This window comes from Gopherus flavomarginatus, chromosome 2 (assembly GCF_025201925.1).
Source record: "Gopherus flavomarginatus isolate rGopFla2 chromosome 2, rGopFla2.mat.asm, whole genome shotgun sequence".
Classification (NCBI taxonomy): Eukaryota; Metazoa; Chordata; order Testudines; family Testudinidae; genus Gopherus; species Gopherus flavomarginatus.
In genome coordinates, this window is record NC_066618.1 from 29,079,405 (window position 1) to 29,101,881 (window position 22,477).

At 42.0% G+C, this 22,477-nt stretch overlaps 1 protein-coding gene across 10 annotated transcripts in view; it reads left to right on the forward strand.

Annotated features, from left to right (window-relative positions):
- The first annotated feature begins 441 nt into the window (after window positions 1-441).
- Window positions 442-22,477, forward strand: part of PARD3 (par-3 family cell polarity regulator) — a 658,805-nt gene continuing 636,769 nt past the window's right edge. For all 10 annotated transcript variants that reach the window (XM_050939008.1, XM_050939012.1, XM_050939010.1 and 7 more), the window contains exon 1: window positions 442-580. In XM_050939008.1, the coding sequence (XP_050794965.1) occupies window positions 461-580 (120 nt within the window). In that variant the 5' untranslated portion in view covers window positions 442-460. The remainder of the gene's footprint in view (window positions 581-22,477) is intronic.

A 22,477-nucleotide genomic window follows, 5' to 3' on the forward strand; every position in this document is an offset into this window, starting at 1 on the left:
CCCCCATGAGCCTCCCCTTCCCCCGGACATGTGTGAGGAGGCGCAGCCCCACACCCTGCCCCCCTTCTGCCGCCGGTGGGGGAGGGCCGGGCCCGGAGGCCGAGCGAGCGGCAATGCCCTGCGCGGCCATAGCGGGGAGACAGCGCGGCCCTTCCCCCGCCGCATGCCAGTGAGCCGCCGCCACCTCGCTGCGCGCAGGAGGAGGCGCGGAACAGGTGGCCAGAGGCAGCAGCGAGCGCTGGCACCGCCCCGGCGGCGGCCGAGCGTGTGAGCGGGGCCTCCGCAGCGCCGGCCCGGGACTCGGCCGGTCCGCAGCAGCAGCCGCTGTCGCCCTCCCGGGGGTCGGGCTCCTGCCCGGTGCTGGCGGCTGGCCGGGGGGTGCAGAGCTAGGCGCGCCCGGAGCTGGGCCGAGCGCGGGCGGGCGGGCAGCGTGTGCGGGGCCGCAGCCGGCCGGGGCAGGATGAAAGTCACGGTGTGCTTCGGGCGGACGCGGGTGGTCGTGCCCTGCGGGGACGGCAACATGAAAGTTTTCAGCCTCATCCAGCAAGCGGTGACCAGGTACAAGAAGGCGATCGCCAAGGTGAGGGGGCGCGCCCGGGCAGCGAGCGGGGGAAGGAGCAGCCGGAGCAGGGAGAGGGCGCCTGGGATCAATATGGCGCTTCCTGGAAAGGGGGAGGAAGGGAGGGGATAAAGGGGGGAAAGTGCAGGGCTGCTCGGCTGGGGAGAGACGTGGGCATGGGGCCGGAGGGGCCTGGCCCCCGCAGCCCCCTATCCAGGGCGGGGAGGGGAGGGGAGGGGAGTGGAGTGGAGTGGAGTGGAGTTCGTGCCTGTCCCACCTGGCTGAGAGCTCAAGGGACGGGAGAAGCGCGGGGAGTTCGGGCCAGAAGCGCTGCTGCTCCTGCTTGCAGCGGTCTAGTTTTCTTGACAGTAAAGTTTAAAACGCTGCTGGGCTGCCCGGCCCGGCCCTGGGGGCAGGGAGCGTGTGTCTGTGTGAAAGGAGCTGCTAACTGAACATGGCTCCTTTGTACCCATCTGTGGGAGCTGAGATTTAGTCGGTAGCGAGATACAGTGGCAAAGACTTGAGTACTTTGAGGCCTGAACTCTTTGTTTGTTACTATTTTGTAACGAGCAAGTGATTCTCTTGTAGGTGTGTTTTTGAAAAGGGGATGTGGGTGGGGGGTCCCTTTCGCTCTGTCTTTCTCTCTGTTTTTCTTCTTGTTAGTTGCGTACACCCTAAGTGCACCGGGTCCATACAAACTGAGGTATTGGCTGTCACATCTTGTTAGTTTAATTGTCCTGGAGAAGGCTGTGTAACCCCATGCTTTAGGTTTTGTTACATTTGTTCAAAGCCTGGTGTTTGAAACAGAACAAAATTAAAATCCCCAAAGCAAGTCTCCTTTAAAATGATTTCTCTTTCCTGAGCAGTAGTTACTGCAAAGAGTTCAAATCCAGCCCCAGGCTTCCCAGCTGCTCCAGGCCCAGGAAGGAAAAAGCAGTGAAATGTGCGGAGCTCAGGAAACAACAGGCATCTAATGTTTATATCTGAAAAAGTAATATGTCCCTTGCGCTACCAGAGAATGGAAAGGTGCTGGAAAGAGGATCTGCAGAATAAAAAAGTTAGGGATGGGTTAAAGAGAGTTTTGTTGGATTATTTGCTAGGATGATGGCTAATGTGAAGCAGCACATTCTTCACGGCAAGTTGATGCCCTCTTGTCTGTGTCAGAAATGCTCGTGTCAGCTTAGAGAATCATTTACTTTTCCAGTTATTGCGAAAAAAGTTGACAGTGTGGGGAGCTTCTGTGCTGGAAATATATCCATTGCCTTTATGCTTGGAAATGTAATTGACTTCTTACTTGCTTTTTGGTGATGTTAATAATTACAATTTGTCTAGAACAGTTTTCATATGGAGTTGAGTGTATCATTAAATGTACAGTCATTTACAAACAATTGTATCGGCCCGTCTGTATACACTTAGAATATTTTACTTTTTTGCTGCAAAACAGTTTTCATTTCTGATCAACTTAATTCCAGGCCAGTCTGATAAAGACCAGTTGTTTAATGACATTTTGGCTGGTGCTTGCCTCTCCCGCCCGAACTTTGCTCAAGAAGTTGAATTATTTTTTGCCTTTCTGAATTTTTTTTTCTGTGCAGGACTTGATTGCAGAGTTTAGAAATTTTTACTTCAAGATATTCTGAAATTGCACCAAGCTGTAGTTTAAAGTCTGTTGGCATTAGCATTGGTGGGTTGGAAATGATGTGCATGGGTTTTTTTCCAAAGAGAACCCTGGGCTAGTATAGGGAAAGGGGCAACCAAAGTTTCCATTTTTTATTTCGTTTTTTCCTGAAGATTTTTGCTTTGAGACAATACTTCTGAGTGTATTTTTAATATGCCTCTTAAGTGCAATGTCACACAGCGTTGACTAGTGAAATAGTAAAAAGTTGAACTGGAAGATGTCAAGATGCTAAATGCCAACTGTAGTTATTTATACAGCTTCATTAATGTGCATGGCATTTCATATGCAAATAGAAGACAACGTCCCAAAACACTCTTAAAGTTAAGATACAGCCCTGTAAACCCTGACGCATGAGCATAATGCTACTTACTTAAATGGGACTATGGCAGTAAATATTTGCAGGATTGGTCCCTAATTTTTACAATATTAATGTTACATTAATACTGTTAGAGTAAATCTATGGTTCCCAAACTGTGATCTGTGAATGAATATCTAGCTAGTCATATTGTACTGGATCATGTTCTTGTTTCCAGCTGTTAAATTGCATTAAAGACAGCTACAAATACATTCCTAATATTATATTTCCATGTGAGCAAATTGCAGTATGTAACACAGGGAAGTTATGTGAGGGTGTGAGTGGGAAGGATGGTTGCTTGTATGTGTTTGCAAATGGAGAGGAGGGGCCAATGACAAAAGCTCTGTGTTATGTGGCCACATTATGGAAAAAAAAATTAAGAACCTCTGAAATGTGATATGTTTGACAGATCAACTATTTAAAGATACTTTGCAAGGTTACAACTTTGCTCGCTCCTAGCCTTCAGAGCTCTTGATCTTGGGTTTTAGAAAGGACTTGTTGGCTTTTTATTTTATTTTGTGTATTTGGGGTAAACTTTGTTGCAGGTGTGTGGGGTTGGAATGGTGTTAATTACAAAGTGATGGTTTCTGTTATATGGAAATTCTGTTGTGAAAACACTAATCTACCCCACCTGAGACCACAGGCCTTTCTTTTAGGGGTTTCTACTGTTAATTTGATAGTGAGGTTTGACATTGTATGCATTGCACATCTTCCATTGAGACACTTGGATAATAGAGTGATGAGTCCATGAATACCTCTGTAAATAAATACAGATAGATTTTACCAAATGTTTCCCAAGTAACAGTGCGGATGCTCATGAGAGAGTAATATGGAAATAGCTAGGGATGGTAGTGTCAGATTTTTTTGGTCACTGCCACACCCTTCTAGTGTAAATTAGATCATCTTTTTGTATTGGAGTTCAACAGTTTTATGGCTCTTTGCTTTTTAAAAAGAAAAGTAGATAAGGAATATAATCAGTTATATATTTGAGGGAACAAGTATGGATTTTTTTCTTTATTTTTTGGTATCATGTTGACATCATCTGAAGTTTTTCTGACTTTTCCAAAACATACTACTCTAGCATCAGTTATGGCCTCATGCAGGAAAGCAGAAATCTAATAGAAGTTTATGTAATGTTTTAACACTTACATGAGACTATAGGTTCCAATCCTGCAAAAATGTATGCACCTGCTTAATTTTACATATTGTGCATAATCCCAATGACTTCAGCAGAGCTTCTTGCAGGGTGTAAAGCACATGAGTAAGTCTTTGCAGGATCAGAACCACACAGAGCTTAGCTCTCTCTTCCCACAGTTTTCAGTTTGTGACTAGCAGCAGAGGATCTAAACTAGGAGTGGTTTTGATATGCCTACACAACACTAGCTCTCTACATGCATACTGTACAAATCAGGAAATGCCAATGGAGTTATTCTGGCACTATAGACCGTATTTGGAATTATGTGTGTAAATCTGTTAATAAAATATTGTGTGTAATTTAATCTTTGACCTTTATTTTAATTTTATTTTTCTCACTTGGAATTATTTGAATTGAATTGAGGTGGTGGGAGTGGAAACAACACCTGTTTAAAAATAGCAAATAAATTAGGGTCAGAAAAGAAACCCTTACTATTTTAAAAGAAATTAAATAGCGTATGAATAACATATTTCAATTTCTTTGGTTATTACCTTTTATCATTCTGTAGTTGCATTTTATAACTAAGAATGAGTACATCAGTCCCCTTTATATTTTTATTGTGAACATTTCCCATTATAGATACAAAATCTTTCTTTATTTAAATATGGGTTAACTTGTTAGTGTGATGGACTGAATCCCCATGCCAATGTGACAGAAAGTCTTAACATTTTCTTGAAAGCTTTATTACAAGCACTCTTTCTTTTTAAACATTCCAATAAAGGCTGTGTAGTTGAAATAGGAATGTTCTGCTTTTTCTCAACAACTTTAAAACAACCAAACAGAACAAACAAAAACAGCAAAACCCACCCAACAAACCCAGCTCTCAATCTTGAATTGTAAGCAGGGCTTGCAATCCATTTGCCCAGGATAAGAAGAAATCTTTCTTTGGAGAATGCAATTAAGTTTTGCAAAATCTAAGGCCAGGTCTCCATTGGGATTTTAGTCACTGGTATTGCAACATCAGTGTAATTTGACTGGTGTAGACCCCTAATGAAGAAATACTCACTGGTATGAACCACTATGGCTTGCACCAATGCATTTTACCTTGGCTAGTAGGCAATGGGTAAATTTTCCAAAACCTACTTAGGGGGAGAACAGAAGTTTTTGTGTAGTTCTACTCACAATATTATATGAATGACTTTGAGATTGAAAAGTTACAGAGAGTGGCAATCAGAATGTTGTAGGGGGACTTTGAGGGTATGAATTGTGGAAAAAAAAAAGAACAAGAAGACTTGGATTACATAACTGAATAATGAGCTGAGAGGTAGAGTATATTGGGTGTGTGTGTGTGGTTTTCAAAAGAAATGCATGGATTGAGGCCTATTAACTATTTGGCATAGCAGCTAGATTAAAATATATATTATGGACTGCTACTGAACAATTCAATTCACCAGAAGATTGACTTTAATACCCAAGATTTTGAAATTTGTCAGAGAGGTTAGTTATATGTCTGTAAGAAGCTGGGACATGTATTCTAAAAAGGAGCAGATTATCTGTCTGATAGCTTTAGTCTACAATGGCTTTGGTATGAGGTCCCTTTTTGGTTCTCATTTTTAAATTTCTACCTTGATTTTTGTTGCTGTAAGTGTCTGGAAAATATAACGACTGTAGAGCTTACAATAAGAAGGCAATAATACACAGTTATTCTGGTGATGCAAATGATGGAAGCAGTTGTATGTGTTGATTATTTTAACGTTTGGTGTGTGGGTGTGACTGGACATGTAAATATGCAGAGTAAATGAGAAGTTGAATATATTTCATTGAGAGTCTTGATAGAGACAAAGCTACATCAGAGGCCAGTAGAGGAGTGGTTGCTGCCACACTTCAAAGAGAGAGAGAATCAAATGGGTGAATTGTAGCCTCCAATGAAAGTACAATTATCCACCAAAAGTGCAGAAAACTCCCAGGCAGGGAAGAGTGATTCACAGGTAGATTACATGCTCAAAATGGCCCCTTTGACCTTAATCTGAGCTCCTGCAGAACACAGGCCAAAGAATCTCACCTGGTAATCTTCTGCTTGAGATAGTAGCAAGAAGACCTCCAATCCCCCTATTGGTACCCTAAAGATTTTAAGAGTAACTTTCAGAGATTGTGGCTTGAGTCTGTGAGTGAAAATGAGGCAGCAGACGTGCTTCCAATGGTTCCTTAGATGTATTTCCCGCACAGTTCCCCCAGAAAATAAAATAAAATAAAAATTGGGGGGGAGGGGGAGATTAGGTGTCTGACAGAGTTAGTGACGTCTGGAACAAAGCTTAGCTGTCAGTTTAAAATTCACATTAGGGCAGTAGTGACAGAAAGTAATTGCAGACAGATATTTGATCACCTCTGTAAGGTGCATTGGTCGTCTTGCACCCTAAATGCTAATGGATATTGGAGTACACACCACAATTGGCATTGTTGTTGGTTGTCTAAGCAAAAAGGTCAAGCATTAAATGGGTATGGGGTCTCAGCTGCTTGAGAGCTAGGCCACCCAAAGTTGACAGTTTCAACTTTGTGCTTAGGACTAAAATGCATTGGCAGGAAGTGTGGGAAAGTTTGTACTCCTAGTGAATGTGCTGCACTTTTTTCTGTCACGTGCTCATCAGTGCTAGCAACGTTGCATATGTAAAGCAAAGTACCAGAAACCATGCATTCACTTCAAAATATGTTTGTTTGTTTAAAAGCTGATCCCTCAAAGGTAGTCTGTTATGATACAGTGATACTGACTTTAAAAAAATACCTGATTTTCATCACTCTTTTGATAATTGAAACAAACAAATTCTCATCTGCCCACCTCTACCCCCAAAATAATTACTGAAAAACTCAGTCCGTGGCCACGTCCAGACTACCCGCCGTATCGGCGGGTTAAAATCGATTGCTCGGGGATCGATATATCGCGTCTAATCTAGACGCGATATATCGATCCCTGAGCACGCTTATATCGATTCTGGAACTCCATCAACCCTAACGGAGTTCCGGAATCGACATGGAGAGCCGCGAACATCGATCCTGCGCGGTGTGGACGGGTGAGTAATCCGATCTTAGATATTCGACTTCAGCTACGTTAGTCACGTAGCTGAAGTTGCGTATCTAAGATCGATTTCCCCCCCTAGTGTGGACCAGCCCCAAGTGACATAAACCAGCCTGTGGTTTCTAGGATCCTGCTGCTGCGTTGTGTAGTACAGCAGTGTGTACCTTTCAGAAGAAGTGTGCCAAGTTTTCATTTATTCACTCTAATTTAAGGTTTTGCATGCCAGTAATACATTTTAACATTTTTATAAGGTCTCTTTCTATAAATCTATAATATATAACTAAACTATTGTTGTATATAAAATAAATGTGGTTTTAAAAATGTTTAAGAAGCTTCATTTAAAATTACATTAAAATGCAGAGCCCCCGGAATGGTGGCCAGGACCCGGGCAGTGTGAGTGCCACTGAAAATCAGCTCACGTGCAGCCTTTGGCACATGTGCCATAGGTTGCTTACCACTGGTGTAGTGAGTGGATGGACTGCTGTGTCAGCATGGAACTCTATTGACTTGAGCGGGGCTTCACTCAAGAACTGTATGCTGCTACACTTGGCATAATTGGGACTTAGGTTTATAAGGGCCAGATTAGCTGGGACATTACAGTCACTTCTTATCCTGTAGTGTTCTATGGTGTCTCGGTCAGAGCACAGAGGAGCAAAAGTAACATGACAAATGCTCAGTTGCTTCAGTGAAAAATCTGATTTTATTAGGCATCATTTAATTCAATGTTTGCACAAATCTTGAACCTCCTTTAAAGCTGAATAAATCTACCCTAAGCTAGCCTCAGAATAGGAGAAGAACTTGCTACTCATTTCAGTTGATAACCTGAGACTGAAATGTCTCTGTCCAGTATTTGACTTTTGATGTGCTGAGCTTGAAAAATTTGACTGGGTATCTCCATTGCTGCTCATGGTGTCTAAGAATGATTCTTGACCACTTTACTGATGTTGGTTTCTGAACAGAAGCAGTAAAACTGAACTGACTGTTAATTTTGCTCTGTTGCTTGGCAAAAGCTGTGAACAGCTACGATGAGGTGGGAGATTTCTGCAGTCTCAGAAAGGAAACACTGTGTTGGTTCATATTAAGTTAATGTTTGGAAGTTCATCACTATAAAAACTAGGAAAATAGTATTGTAAGTATACAGTTTGCAGATATAGATGGACCCTTGACTGTCCTTTTCATAATTAATATAGATGATCGACAATTGTTAGTAAGAAAAATCCATGAAAATTAGGATGTTTCTCTCATGTATGGTGCCTACTCATCTTTTTATCAGTCTTATACATGATACCGTCCATCTTAAGGAATATATTTATGTGGTATGTGTGCAATTTTTATTTAACTTAATATTATGGAGCTTCTGAATATATAAGTATTCTTTTATATTGGAAATAATATATTGGAGTGTGTGGGGAAAATCGTTTGAGAGTTACATTGGTGTGTAATATATAGATTCTGAATAGAATTTATATAACAGTATTTCATAGCTTTTTAAACAGTGCTGGGGAGGTGGGCACTGTGAAAGAGCTTGTCATGTTAAGGGGAACAGTCACTGTATCTACTTTGGAGGATCAATTTGAAGATAGTACTTGGGTTGTAGGGAGTTGCCAGGTTTTCTTGTTCTAGGCTAGTGTTTCTTAACCTTTTTGTGGTGATGACCCCCTTCGGACTTAAGAAACATTGTGATCCCTAGGAAAAATTGCCCCCTCAACCTCCCCCAGCTTGTGGCTTTGGTATGAAACATGTAAATTAGCTTGACAAGGGCTTCTGTGCTGTGGGGCCCCAGGCAATTGCCCTGCTTCCTACCTTCTGATGCTGGCCTTGTTTATGACCCCCTGTCCAAGCCTGTCTCAGGACCCCAGGTTGAGAAACACTGTTCTAGGTGATAGACTTCAACCAGTGGGAAACCATTTGAATCTCATAGTTCTCTACACTTTAACCTTTCTAATAATGGTTGCAGATGTTTATGCTGTTTTTTAAAAAAATGCCATTGGAGGTAACATGTTCTTGTTTGTGCTATAGACTATGACATCTCTTTGCATGTTAGTACACTTAAACTGACTTTAGGCAAAACAAGCTGGATTAAGAGGGAAAAGAAAAGATGGAGATGATATACACAATATAGTTCATGTTGCCTTGCCATTTCTTTTTGTTTAGGCCAATGAGCAGTTGCTTCAAAAGAAAATATTTTCCCCCTGAAAACAACTTTTTTTATGTAAATATTAATTGAATAAAATGTGCGACAGTAATGACCTAATGCTCTGAAAATAAAATGGAATTTTCTTAATATAAATCTAGAGCATTGCATAGCTGTTCTTGCTCAGAAATATTTTGCAAGCAGTAACAAAAGCAAAAGGAGCAGAGGAAAGGTAGTATAAGGAAGTTCTGAAAGGTATTTTGGGGCATCTGCTCTATTTTTTGATGACCTCTCCCAAGTGGAGCAAAGAAAATGTTGGTTGAGTCACTGTGATGGCTCAGCAAGTCTGATGCTGGAAGACAAATACAAAATTAAACTGCCTCAGTGCTGAATTATATTATCCAGCACATCTCTGAGAAGGGGCATTTAACTTAAAAGGGCTCGGAAGCAGTGCTGTGCTTGAGCCTTGTAATGTTTGTCACTAACAAACTAGTAAAAAGGGAAATGAGTCAAAGTCCAAAGCTATCTAGAAATGGACAAATTTCTAACTAACAGGGAACATCCAGTTTCTTCCACAGATCAAAATATTTTAGCAGTTGCAGATTTTTCTACTGTAGCCCTAGTTGTTTTCTAAAATTGTTTCCAGATGTTACTGCTAGATCAAAGAAGCTTTGTATAATCACGTTGTGGCACTATATACAGTATGTTAACAGGCATTGGTTACATAAAAGGTTATTTATTTTCCACTTCAGTTTCTTCTTTGTATTTTTTTTAACATTGGTAACATTGAGCACATAAAGAAAAGAGAAACCAACACCTAGAAGCTGTTGACTTTTAAATACCTATGAGCTTTTCTCATGTGAGTAGACCTGTTGAAAAAGTGAACAGTATTTGGTCCCTTCTCCACATATCTTGTAAAATGTAGACTGCTTGGCCTTTGAAGTTCATGATCTATAACTGCTAACGAGAGAGTGGTGTTTGAAGTTTTAGGTTAGGGAATGTCAGTACAGAAAATATAAGTTGCATTCTGACGTTACTTAACAGCATGACCTGTGTCCGTAGGGACTTTACTGGGTCCTTCTATCAGCAATACAAAAACTCCTGATCCCTGGTGCTAAGGGGTATTCATTCCCATTGATGGGAATAATGACCTGCAACACCTTGCATGACTGGGCCCTAAAATGCAAGTGAAAGCAGGTACCGATAGCTCATTTCAGCTTGAGGGCGATGCAGTTTTAGAACTATAGTACATTGATTGTGGGCCCAGTCCAGATGTTGCTGGGAGATGAAGGTGCCCAGAACCTTGTAGGATTAGAGCCTGGGTAGTTGTTGCTTTATTATGGCCATCTTCTGAAAAGCCATCCCCCTATGTGTGCTCCTTTGTGCTGGAGCAGTTTACTTGTCTAGCCTATCAATTCATTGTCTCTCTGGCTCTGCAGGACTTTCATGCTTGCTGGGGGAGGGGAGTACTGGAAGGAGAATGACTGTGGGAAGTAGGGAGAGGAGAACAGGGAGAAAGGGCTGCATTCAGTAAGAGATGCGGTTCTACAAGAGAGGAAGAAAACAAATGGGATATCCCTGGAGGCTGGCAAAAAGACAGGGACTGAGGTAATGAGAACATGAATAGGGCCCCCCCAATGAGTATTCCCTTTCAAAGAAGGCAGATGGAGGGAAGCAAAGAAGATGTTTATATGGAAGCAAGACAAGATAAAGGACTTAAATGAGTAAACAAACATACAAAGTGAAAGTACTAAAGTCTAAAGCCTTGTCTAAACCACAAAGTTGCAGCGCTGGTGAGGGGGTTACAGCGCTGCAACTTAGGAGATGTACACATCTGCAGGGCATTACCAGCGCTGCAACTCCCTGTTTGCAGCGCTAGCCGTACACCCGGTCGAACCTCGGGTGTAGAGGATCCAGCGCTGGTCATGAGGTGTAGACACTCACCAGCGTTTTTCTTGACCTCCGTGGAATAAGCAGGTATCCCAGCATACCTGAGGAAGCCTCTCTGGTAATCAAGCAGGTCTCCTTCCCCGCGGTGTGCTCTCGCGTTCCCCGAACCCCCCCGCAAGCAGGTCTCCTTCCCCGCGGTGTGCTCTCGCGTTCCCCGAACCCCCCCGCAAGCAGATCTCCTTCCCCGCGGTTTGCTCTTGCGTTCCCCGAACCCCCCTGCAAGCAGGTCTCCTTCCCCGCGGTTTGCAGGGGGGTTCGGGGAACGCGAGAGCAAACCGCGGGGACGCAGGTCTCCTTCCCCGCGGTGTGCTCTCGCGTTCCCCGAACCCCCCTGCAAGCAGGTCTCCTTCCCCGCGGTTTACTCTCGCGTTCCCCGAACCCCCCTCCAAACCGTGGGGAAGGAGACCTGCTTGCGGGGGGGGGTTCGGGGAACGCGAGAGCAAACCGCGGGGAAGGAGACCTGCTTGCAGGGGTGTTCGGGGAACGCGAGAGCAAACCGCGGGGAAGGGGACCTGCTTGCAGGGGGGGTTCAGGGAACGCGAGAGCAAACCGCGGGGAAGGGGACCTGCTTGCGGGGGGGTTTGGGGAACACCGGAGCAAACCGCGGGGAAGGAGACCTGCTTGCAGGGGGGTTCGGGGAACACCGGAGCAAACCGCGGGGAAGGAGACCTGCTTGCAGGGGGGTTCGGGGAACGCCAGAGCACACGGCGGGGAAGGAGACCTGCTTCCCCGCGGTGTGCTCTCGCGTTCCCCAAACCCCCCTGCAAGCAGGTCTCCTTCCCCGCGGTTTGCTCTCGCGTTCCCCGAACCCCCCTGCAAGCCGCCCAACAGCGCTGCAGTGTGGCCACATCTAACACCACTTGCAGCGCTGGTTGCTGTAAGTGTGGCCACTCTGCAGCGCTGGCCCTATACAGCTGTACTAATACAGCTGTAACAACCAGCGCTGCAAAATTGTAGATGTAGACATACCCTAAGTCTTGAAGGAGGAAAGAACAAAACTGGTAAGGAGGGGGGAGAGTGTGAAATGCAGTCTCCAGAATTCAATATTAAGAGACATGGGGAGTGGGAGGTATTTATCATAGAACAGTGAGAAGATTGGAATTAGTAACAGAACAAACTTATTGCAAAACAATTTTTTAAAAAAGATAAAATATTAATGAGGCAAAGGGAGGTTTGGATAAAATGTTACCAAAGAAATGAGTCACTACATTACATGTGCACACACTTTCCACAGGCTTTCTCAAACAGCCTGTTGATGATGCTCAGAGCTTCAGGTTCCATTACATAGGGAGTTGGAGGCTAATGCTTCCCTCTTCATTTTTTTTGGGGGGGGGAAATCTTTCTGGGTATAAATATCTTGAATTAGGAAGAAAATTACAAAGATTGAAACTAACAGTAATTCAAAAATATTTTTGAACCTTTTTCTGCTTTGGTTAATCAGTAAGAAGAAGATTCTCAGTCTCTAGCTATGGAAATATGTCCAGCATAGTTGTCAGGATTTCACATTTTTGAAGAAAATTAGCCAGAGTTGCTGAGCTAAAAAGTTGTTCTACTTTACCCCACTTTTTTGTATCTGCTACAAATTCCCTTGATTACTACTTCATTTCCCCCAAAACAGGTACTGAGTAACTTATGTTTTCTCTATTAAAAATCAGTGGCAATATCCTACTTAAGAGAAATCCACAATAGAAAAACAGTGTGTACATGTAACACAGGTGAGATGGAGGAATAACTTATTTTGAGTCTCCAGAATTTATTCTGAATGGAGAGGGACAAAGATTTAATTAATTATGAAATGGTACTTTAAAAAATGAGCACTTTTCCTGAGTGATAATAAGTTTAAAAGCAGCAAAGAGTCCTCTGGCACCTTATAGACTAACAGACATATTGGAGCATGAGCTTTCATGGGTGAATACCCACTTCGTTGGATGCAAGTTTTAAAAAATCCATCTGAAGGTTTGAACACTGTGGATAGATTGCTATCAGTTTTTTATTTCATCATAATTTGATGTACCAGCTGTTTTAGCTTCATCAATAAAATAGTTAACTGGAATAACAAGATCTGAACTCATTTGGATTCAAGAATCTGTTGCATAGAACAGTGTTTGCATTTTTTAAATCTACTTTTTTATGTGTGCATGTGCTGTCAGTTTCTCCTCTTGCCTCCCTGTGAAGACTGCTTGCCTGCAGCTGAAAGCATTGGGAAAGCAGCCAGTTACCAAATACTGACAGAGGTGGAATTTCAACAGCGTAGTGGTGGTGGCCCAGCCTTTCCTAGTGAATGAGCATTTAACCTTTGTAAAACATGCAGTCTCTGCAGGCTAAAGGCATAAGAATTTTACTTGGCTCTTAAATTTGGATCTCCCTGTTGGCAGCAGAGAGGTGCTAGAAAACTACTGTTCAGCTCAAAGTATGAGGCTAATGTTATAATCCATAACTGATCACAGAAAAGCCCATTGAAGTGTAAAGTGCAGTTAAGGTCAGCAAATTGGCATCTTGTTAGTTAACTTATTTGTTCTCTGTGTGAAAAACCCTACTTTCAATTAGGTTTTTAGAAGGCCCCAGGCATGGTGGAGCAGGTGTGATTTTTCTGGTTGGAGGCAGGATTTTAGGAGTCAGTGGAAAGAACCCTTCTCCTGCAAGCCAGAGAACTCAACTCTGTAGATACCTCAGCACAAAGATGCACAGGCAACTTTTGCTGAGGCTAGTGGATTCACTGTCCATGTCCCATCCCTGCTCCAGACTGCTTCTCCATGGCATTTGCAGGAAGGATCACTTGGATATACTGTCACTTAAGCTGTGTGAGGGTAAAAGATTTGTCCCTGTGTTTTCCCTGAATCACATTATTTACTCTTCTGATAAAGATGATGTTTTTGCTCATGTTGGCATTGGAGGGCCAATGCAGTGCAGGAGCAAAGAGCTCAAATGTCTTCTGCCTTGTGTATAATCACAAAATTGTTAGCAAAAATGAGCATTAGAATTTCTTCCACTAATGATAATGTGAGAACAGAACACTCGAACTCATCCTTGGATTTGAAATTTCAGCATTAGAGGCTAGAAAAATTTCTTTGATTTTTCAAGCTGAACAAATTTGAGAAGTTAGATCAGCAAGAGAGGGGAAAATGTTGAACCTCACTCAATGCCATTTTCAGAACCTCTCTTCAGATTGAGAACCACACTTTGATACAGATATAGTCATTCACAGGAATAGTTTTTTCGTGTTTAACTTGAAAACAAAACACATTCTGTAGCACAAATTGATGGATATTGTCTATTATAATTTTGTAATGGTTGACCACTCAAGGGAATGTAGTTTGAATTCCGATGTTAAATTAAGTAACTGATGGAAAAATGTGTAAAATATCAACTGAAAAACAAAGGGCTCAGTCTTACTCTTAACTCTGCAGCTGTTTGTTACTCTGTCTAACCTAGGCTTCAGGTTACCACACAGCCAGCTAATGTGATTTTTAAAGGTGTTAAGCTATGTGTACACAGGATGTTCAAGGGTGTTTCAAACTATAGCCACGTCCAGACTAGGGGAGGAAAATCGATCTTAGATACGCAACTTCAGCTACGTGAATAACGTAGCTGAAGTCGAATTTCTAAGATCGAGTTACTCACCCATCCAGACGGCGCGGGATCGATATCCGTGGCTCTCCGCGTCGATTCCGGAATTCCGTTCGGGTTGATGGAGTTCCGGAATCGATGTAAGCGCGCTCGGGAATCGATACATCGCGTCCAGACTAGACGCGATATATCGATCCCCGAGCAATCGATTTTAACCCGCCGATACAGCGGGTTAGTCTGGACGTGGGCTATGTTAAAACACTTTGGGGAGGGGCGGAGGAGGAATCTTTTTCAGCATCTAGATGAAAAAGGCCACAGATAGTGTAGTGAATTAGCTAACAGGATTGAGAAAAGGTACCTTTTTTGTCATCTAGACAGCATCTGCATTGCAGAATTTCCTACCCTACATGCGCAAGCAAAATAGTGCATTTCGTTGAGTTACCCATGGTATGTTTTAAGTTTCTGGCATTGAAATAGTTTCTGTCCATTAAGAACATAAAGGTTTGCTAAACCAAAGCTAGCTAGTAATATGTTTTTAAAATGGAATTTGTGCTCAGTGTTTTACAAAATATTGCCTACTCCATTGCGATGTTTCTATGAATAAATACTTAATGAACTTTTCGTAGCTGAGCTTTATCATACAGCAGTTATGGCCAGCTGGAGCCCTATAAACTAAGCCCTTAGACCAGGGATGGGCCCTCCAAATGTTTTAATCTGACCCTCAAACTCCCTCCGGGGAGCGGGGTCTGGGGCTTGCCCTACTCTGGCCCATCAGCCGGGGAGTGGGGTTGAAAGCTTGCTCTGCTCCACTCGGCTCCTGGAAGCAGCGGCATGTGTAGGGGCAGCCAGGGGGCTCCGCTGCCCCTGCCCCAAACACTGTCCCCACAGCTCCTATTGGCCAGAACCGCAGCCAATGGGAGCTGCAGGGGTGGCACCTGCGGATGAGGCAGCACACAGAGCTGCTTGGCCCCGCCTCCGCTTAGGAGCTGGATGGGGAACGTGCTGCTGCTTCTGGGAGCTGCTTGAGGTAAGCGCCGTCCAGAGTCTGCACCCCTGCCTCCCTCCTGTGCCCCAACTCCTGCCCCAACCCTGATATCCCTCCTGCCCTTGAACCCTTTGGTGCCAGCCCAGAGCACCCTCCTGCATCCCCAACCCCTCATCCCCAGCCCCATCCCAGGGTCTGCACCCCAGCTGAAGCCCTCACCCCCTCCCGCACCCCAACCCCCAATTTTGTGAGCATTTATGGCCTGCCATACAATTTCCATACCCGAATGTGGCCTGAGGGCTAAAAAGTTTGACCACCCCTGCCTTAGACTGAGGCTAAAATAGGTAAACTTTGTATTGTATCATTCATTAAGTACATAAACTGTCTTTACCAAATGAAGCTTTTGGACCTGATTCTGTAGTGGAAGTAAGAGTGGTCGAGGCAGTCCCCTTCGCCAGAATGGACCCCTGTTTTGAGTGAAAGGAAATAGTTGAAACATGGAAAGGAAGCATACAAGCAAAATTAATCTGTGGTCAGTTTAATAGGATGTTAAATTGACCACAGATTAATTTTGCTTGTAAACTCACTATTGAAAATGAACTCATTAATTTGAATATACTGCTGTATTTATTTGAACATTTGGAGAAGTCTAAACAAATAGAGGGAACTTACGAGTATTTTTCTGAACATGCTATATTTCAGCCTGATATAAAAATTCAGTTATCTTAGTTATTATAGTGCACTTTGTTCGTGGTCCATGGTTGATTAAAAATGAGAGTTATGTGCGATCAGGTTATTGATGGCCCCACAAACTAGATCATTTATTTTCTCACGTGGGGCATCACTTACTGAGGATCATGCAGGGGTGAAGTAATAGAACCCTGTGGAAAGCCCCTCTATGAGAATGCCCTCAGGGTGGATGAGTAATTGGACATGCATGGACACTAGTCCTCTGTCTCAAGTATACTGTAAACATTTATTAAGCCAATTATTGTATTTGACTAAAATTTGCTGCAGAAAGTGGTCTTTCCGGTTATTTGTTCCAAATTCACTGCCCTTCAATAATTCGGTGCCTGTATGCCCTTGATAAAATGGGAAGGACTATTCAGTTTGTAGTTTAATGAAAATTTATTAAAATAATTTATTTACTGAGGTTGCAAATAATTGGAGGCCATCTTGTAAAATGTACAACCTGTTTTCTGGGTGTTTTTAATTGAGTATAATATATATTGTATAGCTGATAGACTAGATTGAAGTAGCATATGAAGAAGCTGTTTCAGCCTTAGAGACAACTATATAGGGAGGCATGGCTCTAAATTTTCAGAAGTGACTGTTGATTTTGTGTGCCTCAATTTTTGTCACCTTAAAGCAGATTGATTTTGTTTTTCTTTGGAGGAAGGTGGGTGCTTAGGCTATTGTGAAAATATGCACTTTGTAGGTGCTGCAAGATGAGCTAACTTATTAGTCACTTTTGAAACTTTTAGGCTGTGGCACTTGCCATTGCAATTACAAAAGACATTAAAGGTGTCACTCCAGTCTCTCCTACAACTGTATAGTGATGATAGTTGCTGCATTTTATTAAAAATAATAATAAAAAAGGCTATGGAAATCTCATCTGGAGAAAATAGCAGATATTGTACATATTTTTTTTAATTTAGTATTTTTCCACTATTTGCTTTCTAAAAAGTTAATGTTATCTTGGATTTTTTGTTACTTTATCAACCCAGGCCCCTAATTTCATTTCAGTCAAAGCCACTTTTTAATTAATCTGTGTAATTAATACTGCAATTAAGTTGAAGAATAGAAGTTGCAGCAGAGCTTTCAAATCACAAGCCTTTCAGTAAGTGGCCTATTTCAGCCCACCCATCACCTGAGTGATTGATTAGGAGGTTCTCACATCACAATTGTAATGGTCTTGATGCAGTAAGCGGGAGAATCTGTTCTTTGTAACCACAAATTATGCCTCTAGCCTCTCGAGCAAAGAGAACAGTCCACTACTTTGCAGCTTCTTGCTCTTAGGGCTGTGGGTGGTCCAATAAAGTCTGTATCAAAGACATATTGACAATGATTTCAGATTCACTCAGAAATTGGCTTCTGAGTTTTCTGATTGGAGTGAATGTTTCTTCCCTTAATGTTTGAGTTTAAAATGTAACTATATTCTGAAACGACTGTCAACTGGGATTGTGGAGATCCATATTTTATTGTATCAATTATTTCCATATTTAAACAATATACAGGTTAAAAGATATAGGGAGAGTGAAATTCAGCCCCAGGGACCTTAAGACATCAGGAGTGTGTGTGTGTGTATGTGTGTGTGTGTTCCCTTAAGAGCCAGTACTACAAACCCAACCTGGGATCTGAAAGGCAAGCTGTTTCTGCCTTTGCATCATCACAAATAATAAAGGTTCTGCAGAACAAATTATTCCCTCATTATATTTGCTGCCAGACTGTCTTCACTGGATTCGTGCAGAGCTATCAGAGGGCAGAATTTAGCCCTGTAATTAAGAGTTCAGTTAACATCAACAGATGTTGAGCCAGCAACAGTAGAGGCTTTCCCCATAACTGTTGGCTTGGAAGTGCTAATAGAAGTAGAGAGTAGTAAGAAAAGATATTGTTTTAATAGCTTTTTTTTGTAGAGTAGAACCTTTAACAGAAAAAATAATTATGTTCAGTGTAGCAATGTATATGAGTGGGAAAAATGGCATTTCATTGGTCCTCAGGCCCATTCTGTGACAATTATGAGAATTAAGCTGATGGAATTCTATCACACTTCAAATCTTTAAGACTGGGAGCAGGTTGTAGTAAAATGCAAAGTACAGGCTTTTCCCTCATGAGTTCTCCTAATGTGCCTCTCTCTCTGTAGGGCAGATGTTTATAGACTTTTGCAAGACATTGTATGTCTTTAGCCAGTTCCTTTAATAGTGAGTGTTTGAATAGTATGTGTTCCACGGTTGAAGGAAATATAAATGCTGTATTGGTCTTCAAGCATTGGATAATATGATGTATAAAACTACCCTTTGTTACACGGATATGTGTGATCTGTTTATGACATATCTACATTATAATAATTATAGTTATTCTGGAATAAATTATTCTGGTTAAAGTTATTTTAGTATAACCATCCCTGGCCAGTGGACAGTTATTCTGGAATAGCTATTTTAGTGAATGTCCAGGTTTCCACAAGCTCTGACTATTGGCATACAGCTCCTTACATGCTAATGAATGGGGAAATTACGTGGTGCAATTACCATTTAACAAAAAAGTTACAATGTCTTTCAGTTTTCTGAAGCATCAGATGAATCCCATGGTCAAAAGGAAGGAAATATCTAGTTAGTCCTCTTTTGCCAATCTTATGATTTGAAAGGGAGGAATGCCTTTCTCGTTACCCAATTTGGTTCAAAGGCATGTTCAAGTATAAAATGAATGAAATAGGATCTTCATACTCCCCACTCCTCCTCCTGCCTGACCACAAACCAACTGAAAAATTAATTTAGCTCAGCCAAGTGATGCTTACATGTGTGCCTGATTTGGGGGGGAGAGGGGGAAGCTTAACTGAAAATAACATCAGGCATTTCTGTAACATTGTCCATGTGAGGACCTCCAGGTGTATGAATGCAAGGGCTGTTAAATTTGGTGAGTGAACACATCAGTCAAACGCATCTAAAGCCTGCCTTGTAGAATCCTAGGTGGGAGAAAATGACTCTGCACTGCTGGCTGCCTGTGGGTACATCTGCACTGCAACTGTTAGGTGTAACTCTCAGTTCAGGGGAGATTTACATGTGCTAGTTCTTATGAAGTTAGCGTGCTAAAAAAGCAGTCTGGCCATGGGGGCACTGGTGGTGGTTTGGGCTAGCTAATTGAGTACAACCCACCCTGAGATCCTAGGTATGTACTCGGGTGGTTAGTGGAAGCTGTCATCCAAGTCAGTACAGTCATACTGGTATTTTTAGCATGCTAGCCTGAGTGCGTGTCTACCTGAGCTGGGAATCACACCTTGCATGTGTAGTGTAGCTGTACCATGAGTATTTATTGGGTGGAGCAGAGCTCAGTCTCCATTCAGTTTGGTGGTACTTTGAGGGAGTGGCCTGAGATTGTGCCTTTTCCCTCTTTTAGCACAGCAGCTGCTCAGGAAGGTGTGGTGGTCCAATGTGTTGCTTGGGGAGGTCTTTAGTAGGAGAAGGCACTCGTAAAGTCCCTACCCCCTGTGGCCAGATTTGGGGCTGATGGGCTGTAAGCTCTCTGCCTCCCTGCTAAAGTATTCCTGAACAGTTCTGTGGGAACAAGCAGCAATGCTAGAGGGAGCTGCTCTGGATGGAACCACAGCGAGGAGTCAGCGTGTGTAAATGCCAACAGCTATGCCTCCTAACTGGAGAGAAAATGTAAGTGGGTAGGTGGAAGAGGACATGGATTAGAATGGAGGGTGGGTGTCAGGGTTAAATCTAGGTTTCCTGCTTGCTGATTTAAATGTATTTCAGTAATCTATCATATATGCACTTTTTAGTTATTTTCCAAAAGAGAGGTTGAATCTTGTTAGTTGACAACTATTAAAACATGTTGATTTGTAACTAAGGCCATGTCTACTCTACGGGCACTGCAGCTCCACAGCTGCAGGTCTGCAGTTATGCTGGCTTAACTCATAGTATAGCAATGGAAGGGTTTTTTCTGTTGCTGTAGGAATACCACTTCCCAGAGTCACAGTAACTATGCTTCCATTGACCTACCTGTGTTTATACTGGGGAGTTAGGTTGACATTGCTGCAGAGCTCAGGGGTATGGATTTTCACACCCTTGAACATTATATTTCTGTTCACCTAAATTTTAAGCGTAGACCTGACCTAAATGTAGCCTTTATGCAAAATTTGATGCTTCTTTTCGCTGACTGGGAGGATATACTCATTCAGATTCTTAGCTTATACTCTGTCTATCCACATTTATTTAAGTTACATAATGGCTTAATTTTTACATTTTTATTATGTTAGAAAATGGTGAAAGATGCATTTATTTTTTAGTTGGGATTATTTTGTGTCAATCTCTGTTGGGTGGAAATTCAAATTGAATTAAAAATGCCCCAAACCGGCATTTACTTTTTTTATTAAATGAAACTACCTTAAAAGTGCTGGATATGAAAAGAAAAAGAGTTTTTATTAAAAAATGTTTTGCATTTAAAACTAACTGACTGCTGTGCAGATGTTTGGGTTTGGTCTGCAGCCCAGGCTCTAGGACCCTGTAAGGTGAAAGGGTCCCAGGCTCGGGCTGCAGCCTGAGCCCGAATATCTCTACACCACATTTAAACCAACAGTCCCTTAGCGTGGGCCCCACCAGCCCGAGTGAGCTGTCATGGGCCAGCTGCAGTGTCTAATTGCAGTGCAGGCAGTAGTTTCCCCAGGAATTGAAATTAGTGGGGGTGTTCGAGTTAATGGGGAGGAGCGGGTGTCAGGGCCAATGAGATGTATAAAAGAAATATGAATAAAGTAAATATTTTGTTAGGATAATGCAAATTTAACATAAGGATAATGCAAGTTACACCAAAACACATAACAGGTCTAGATTTCTAAAAAAATATAATTGTTTTTAAAATCTGTTTAATTTAAATTGACTTTTGAAAAGTAAGCCATCATGGGATAAGAGGGAAGTCCTCTAATGGATCAGTAACTGGTTAAAATATGGGAAACAAAGGGTAGGAATAAATTATCAGTTTTCAGAATGGAGAGAGATAAATAATGGTATCCCAGAGGGGTTGGTACTGGACCATTACTATTCAACATACTTATAAATGATCTGGAAAAATGGGTAAACAATGAGGTGGCAAAATTTTCAGATAATACAAAACTATTCAAGATAGTTAAGTCCCAGGCAGACTGCGAAAAATTACAAAGGGATCTCACAAAACTGGGTAACTGGGCAACCAAATGGTGGATGAAATTCATTGTTGATAAATGCAAAGTAGTGCACATTGGAAAACAATCTCAATTATACATACAAAATGAAGGAGTCTGAATTAGCCATTAACACTCAAGAGAGAGATCTTGGAGTCATTGTGGATAGTTCTCTGAAAACATCCACTCAATTTGCAGCAGCAGTCAGAACAAACAGAATCCTGGGAATCATTAAGAAAGGGATAGATATTAAGACAAAAAATATCATATTGCCTCTATATAAATGCATGGTATGTGTACACCTTGAATATTATGTGCAGATCTGGTCACCCCATCCCAAAAGAGAGAGATTGGAAATTGAAAAGGTACAGAGATGGTCAACTAAAACGATTAGTGGTATGAAACAGGAGGAAAAATTAAAATGACTGGGAATTTTCAGCTTAGAAAAGAGATGACTAAGGGGGGATATGATAGAGGTCTAAAATCTTGACTAGTGTGAAGAAAGTGAGTAAGGAAATGTTATTTAATCCTTCACGTAACACAAGAACTAGCAGGTTTCAGAGTAGCAGCTGTGTTAGTCTGTATCTGCAAAAAGAACAGGAGTGCTTGTGGCACCTTAGAGACTAACAAATTTATTTGAGCATAAGCTTTCGTGGGCTATAGCCTACTTCATCGGATGCATAGAATGGAACATATAGTGAGGAAATTATATATATATATATATATATATATAAAATACGTACAGAGAACATGAAAAGGTAGGAGTTGCCTAATCAGCTCTAAGAGGCTGATTATTTAAAATGAGCTATTCTCAGCAGGAGAAAAAAATTTTTTTGTAGTGATAATCAAGATGACCAATTTAAGACAGTTTGACAAGAAGGTGTGAGGATACTTAACATGGGGAAATAGATTCAATGTGTGTAATGGCTCAGCCATTCCCAGTCTCTGTTTAAGCCTAAATTGATTGTACCTAGTTTGCATATTAATTCAAGTTCAGCAGTTTCTTGTTGGAGTCTGTTTTTGAAGCTTTTCTGTTTCAAAATTGCCACCTTTAAATCTGTTACTGAATGGCCAGAGAGGTTGAAGTGTTCTCCTACTGGTTTTTGAATGTTATGATTCCTGATATCAGATTTGTGTCTATTTATTCTTTTGTGTAGAGAGTGTCTGGTTTG